This window comes from Musca domestica, unplaced genomic scaffold, assembly GCF_030504385.1.
Source record: "Musca domestica strain aabys unplaced genomic scaffold, Musca_domestica.polishedcontigs.V.1.1 6, whole genome shotgun sequence".
NCBI classification, from domain to species: domain Eukaryota; kingdom Metazoa; phylum Arthropoda; class Insecta; order Diptera; family Muscidae; genus Musca; species Musca domestica.
Window position 1 is genome coordinate 19884877 of NW_026712363.1, and position 5409 is coordinate 19890285.

General features: G+C 34.0%; 1 protein-coding gene across 1 annotated transcript; it reads left to right on the forward strand.

Annotated features, from left to right (window-relative positions):
* The first annotated feature begins 1519 nt into the window (after positions 1–1519).
* Positions 1520–4776, forward strand: LOC131805696 (uncharacterized). The gene is made up of 5 exons (XM_059129219.1): positions 1520–2396; positions 2454–2594; positions 2654–2866; positions 2938–3288; positions 3342–4776. Exons 2-5 carry the CDS (start codon positions 2475–2477, stop codon positions 3510–3512), a joined length of 855 nt encoding a protein of 284 aa, XP_058985202.1. The 5' UTR covers positions 1520–2396; positions 2454–2474; the 3' UTR covers positions 3513–4776.
* Positions 4777–5409: the final 633 nt, after the last annotated feature.

A 5409-nucleotide genomic window follows, 5' to 3' on the forward strand; every position in this document is an offset into this window, starting at 1 on the left:
GAATTACCATATAAAGAAGATTTTAAAAGCAACGAATCAGAGTTGCTATCGACTAACTTCGTTGATTTTCTACCTTGACTTAAAAGTTTTCAAAGTATATGTCTCTTTAAACACAAAATCCTTTACCTTGATTTCAAACTGGGATTATCATACCTAAGATATTTGTTGTGTGTTTGAGAGTAATCTAACCTGATTATGAGAAAAAATAACACGCTCTATTAATATACAAAAAGAAAACCATTCTGCACTTCCAAACCTCATGCAATTTACCAAATGGAAGGCAATGAACCTAATATGTATTATTCTCAAAGAGTAAATTGGATCTATTAAAATGTCATTAACCTTGAGGAATGCCAGCAGATAAATTCCCAATGCTGGGCAAGAAAAACAAAACCATATCAATAGATACAATGTGTAACACATCCGCTGGATATCATTAAAAATCAATTCCATGAACCCCAACAGACGACTAATAACGACAGCATATTTGTACAAGAAATTCCACAAACCATAACACGGCTGAACTAATCAAAACTATTTGAGTTGTGATTTGTTGCCCCACGAATTCCGGGCATAGCATTTCAAGGAGGGAAAAAAGAAAACGAAAAAAAAAAGAAATGAAATTGAAACAACAAAACAGCCGTCTACGCCACATCAGTGCTGGAGTGTTAAAAGTGACAACTTTAAAAACCATTTCGGAACACTTAGAATTCTTAACCCCTCGCTCGCTTGTTTTGCTTACACAGTTGCCTGGTAGCAGCGTGAAGCTTCTTCTGCAAAACACTTACACGGCGGCAGCAGTCACATGCGGTATGGGAATAGCCTTAAGGGACAAATGTGTGTAACATTTTCCTCTCCGGCCTACCACCCACCCAACTGTGTGATGGCTTCCCTTTGCTTCTTTCCGGCTGACACCCTAGCATCCATGACGTAGCTGCTGCCGCCGGCAATAACTAATGAAGCAAAAGCATTAACTTCATACGAGCAAGCAAGCGGGAGCAGATGATGTGACACTGCTGCTCACAACGATGCTGCTGATGATGATGATGTCTTTCAGATGTGACGTTAACGTTGACACATTATTTCACAAACATTTCACACAGGACAGAGACAAAAGGAAAGGGAAATATAATATAAAAAGAAAATAACAATAGCGCACGGAGGAACTCTAGTTCTAACATAAGCTACATCAAACGCATCAGCGTCAGATTTTTTTGTGTTCAGAAAAAAAAAAACACTGCTACGGATACGGAAAAAAGAAGACACAACTCACGGCTGACTGTTGGCATTCCCTTTTGCATTTTGGCACGGACTCAGACCGATTGCCACACACACAGCCAGCAAGAAACAAACGCACTGACACATCATTAATGATCTGAGAGTTTTTTTCTCTTTTTTAGGGAGCTTGTTACTGTATAAATGGAAACTACTTAAACATGCATGATTTGCGTATTTGAAATAGGTTCACAGGCAAGCCTACTGTAATGTATAAGTCCAAATGGGAACAATAGGTTATACACTGAGGGAAAAATCCCGTTGCGAAATCAAGCACGTATGTTGTCATTTTCGCAACGACCCGTTGTTATATTTTTCAACAACGGCTGTTGGTGAATTGTGCACGAACGTGCTCAAATTGACACCGAGACGTGGTCAACTTTCGGTACCAACAACAGCCGTGCTTAATTTGTCCATTTGTAATATTGGTAATTGCAGCCGATTACACACGAGTAAAAAATGACAACGGTGGTGCATGATTCACACACGGTCGTTGTCAATATGACACCGGTCGTGTATGAATTATGCACCACCACCTGCATAATGATGCACCACCGTTGTTACTTTGTACACCGACGTGCATGAATCGTACACGATCGTTGCCATTTTAGCAACTACCGTGTATGAATCATGCACCACCGTTGTCATTTTTTTTACTCGTGTGCAATCGGCTGCATATTTACCATTTTTTCCGTGTTATTGAAAGAGAAAGGACGCATTGTGCAAAAAATTTATTGAAAATGAATAATAATTCGCAAGATCCTCAAAATATCATTGGTGAGTTGTTAGAAATCGATGGCAATATTGTTGTGGTTCGCGATACAAACCATTGCAGCAGTCAAGATGCGGAAAACAATGAGGACGATTATATGTTAAGGGAGTTCTTAAAAGGAATAAATATGGAGTCGCTTTTTGAACAATTAAAAGGTAAGTAAATAAAAATGAATTTTTCAGTTAATCAGTGTAATTAACAAAGAATTTTCTTTTTTGTTCTTTTAGCATCACATGTAACATTTCGCAGCTTGCAGTACTTGAAAAAAGAAGATTTAAAGGAAGCAGTGCCACCATTGGGACTGCGTGTTGAATTCAGAGAAAAGCTCTTTGCTTGGAAAAAACGAAAGGTACGTATTATTTGTTTTACAGAGTTGAACTCAGTATTAATATTGTCATAACAATAGCTCGGGATTGATGACGAAACTATGTCAGTTCCATCTAAAATAGGTGAATGGTGGAAACGCAACGAGACACCTGCAAGTACTCCTGGTACTCCCGACACTACAGGTTCGAACTGCTCAAAAGCCAAAGGAATTTTGTCAGAGGTAAGGTAAGAGTAATATTTGTGTAAGCATAGTTAATGTAGTTTTTTTATTTAATATAGGATCTAACGGAATTGTTAACACATACCTCGAAGGGGAAACTAGCGCTTGAATGTAGTAGCGTTAATAAGAAATTAAGTGACGAGCAAAGAGATGATATAATTAATATAATTATTGAAGATATTTTAACCAACAATGTTACTCTTTACACTCAAGACTATATGCGCATATTGGATGAAATTTGTTCCGTTTTTCCTCTTGAAAACGAAATGAGGGTAAGATTAACAATATAAACAACGTATCTGATTATGTAGTTTCTTAACTTATAATATGTCTTTATTTTTAGGATTATTATTACATTTCAAGAAAAGGAAAGAACAACGCAAGCGGAAAACTTTATGCCAAGTATAGAAACAAGAAGTCCAAAAGAATAAAGCTTTTGATTTCCGAGCCTAGCACAAGCAAAGCAGCAACTCACACATCTCCTAATTTTTGTAACAAAGATGTTCCCGAAATTGATGAATCAGTTGAAAATTCATTGAAAGCTTCCTTACTAAGAGAATGTAATGATTGGGGATCGATCTGCGAAAAATGGAAAAGATCTTTTAACATACGGCAAAGAGATATAAAAAATTTAAGTAGCCATACATTTCTCCTTGAATGGACGAAGTTGTCCGATGCAAGAGCTTCAGAATTGGTAAGTAGCCATGAGCTATTTATTTGTATATGGATACTAATGTTTCGTTTTAGGTCAACATTGATTTCGATATTATGTATCCACAGAAAGGCAATCTTCTACTTTCTAAATGGGACCAATTTAAGAAAAAAATTTACAATTATTATGGGAAAAATATTCATAACGAACATTGCAAACAACTCTTCGCAAATGTTTTGACGGCAAGCAGCATAGGTAAATTTTAATTCCTGATTTATCATAAACATTAAAAGTAATATTTATTTTATATTTCGGTTGCAGATGCTCAAGATTATATATACGCAATACTGTTGAATTCAGTTTTACCATCACCTGCTAGGTTTAAATGTGGAAACGGTAAATTACGAAAAAAAGTAACAATAGCTGATTCGCAGGAAAGTTTCGTACTGCGACTACCGACAATTAACGATTATAAAAGGCAAATTGATACAGTCACTGAAAAGTATTACAATGCTGGATTAACTATACAGCCATTTATAATTGTGGAGGGTTTGTCCGATTTCAATATAAAAGGTTTTTATGTTTTTTTTAACCACAATTTGTTAAAATTTCAATCGTTCCTCGAATGTTTAGATACATGTTTTAAAATTTTTCATGCACTTTCTTTAAAATATCCAAATGCCTGCCAAATTCCATGGATTTTTATCCAAAAATATTTTTATGAAATTAATACTGTATATGATATAAAATCAGTTAATTTGACTTCACTTATTAATTTCTGCAACAATAATTAAAGTACAATTCAAAATGTATATTTGCTTTCGTTGCCGTAAGCATTTTGATAAGGCAAATCTTTTAATAGCTCATTTGAAAACAGACCATTTAATGTCCACTAAATTTTTAAAAGTACAATGCGTTCAGGACAACTGTAAGCAAACATTTACAAAATTTACGTCATTCAGAATTCATTTAGAAAAACTTCACAAGAATCACACAAAAGCTCCACCAATGGTTAAAGCCATTAATGTGCCAGTTGAAATGTCATCATCAAAAGAAAATGATTATACAAACAGTGAAACTGTTATTAACAACAATACAATAGAAAAGGATTTAAATGTTTTGAAAAAGAAAACCTTATATCTGTCTTTACAATTACATGGTCAAAGCTATATGCCTAGAAATCATGTTATAGAAATACAACATTCTGTTTCAATTCTGCTTTCATCCATTTCATGTACAATTGAAAAATATATAACTGATCATCCAAATTATGAAGACTTAAGGTACTTACTAAACTTTTGTAAAAATCCTTTCGAAGAAACTAGAACGGAATATAGACTTTTAAAAATTTTAAAAGAACTAAACTTTTATGATGATCCAAAGGTTTATGTAATTAGCAATCAAGTCTCGGAAATTGTTATCAGCGGAAATCCCAGTTTAGGTCCAAAGTTATCCAATATTTATATAATGCCACTGAAATTCATGATAAGTGCCCTTTTTAAAATTCCAAATCTCTTAGATTTGACATTAGAAAACTCCAAAAAATTCCTAAATTCACCTGTTTTACAAAATTTTACAAACGGTGAGTTATATAAAACTAAATTATTAAAATATCAGTACAATTTAGTTATTCCCTATGTCCTTTACATGGATGATTTTCAAATTAATAATCCTCTTGGAACCCATACATTTTCCATATGTGGTTGTTATATTAGCTTTCCTTCAATGCCACAGCACTTGTTGTCAAAACTTGATTATATATTAACTGCTGCGTTTATACCATCAAAGGATTTAAAAGAACGTGGAAATGAAGTTTCATTTCACAATCTTGTAGAAGAGTTAAAAATTCTAGAAGAAGGGGTTGAAATTTGTGTTCAACAAAGTGTTCAGAAGGTGCATTTTATTTTAGGTGTAATTATTGGAGATAATTTAGCAGTTAATAGTATTTTAGGCTACGTGCAATCATTTAACTCTAAAAGATTTTGCCGGGTATGTAGAAGAAAAAAGTCCCAAATGCAATTCGACGCAATTCAGCATTTAGATAGTTTAAGAAACCAAGAGAATTACAACTCAAATGTATTGGAAAATAATTTTCAAGAAACAGGTATTAAAAACAAGTGTATCTTCGAATCTTTACCAAATTTTAACGTCACTGAAAATTTT

Bases quoted from the DNA above. Each gene is read 5' to 3' on its own strand.
- LOC131805696 (XM_059129219.1), top strand. From the start codon at position 2,475: ATGTCAGTTCCATCTAAAATAGGTGAATGGTGGAAACGCAACGAGACA. The intron at 2,595-2,653 runs GTAAGGTAAGAG...TATTTAATATAG, and splicing joins CCAAAGGAATTTTGTCAGAG to GATCTAACGGAATTGTTAAC. The intron at 2,867-2,937 runs GTAAGATTAACA...CTTTATTTTTAG, and splicing joins CTCTTGAAAACGAAATGAGG to GATTATTATTACATTTCAAG.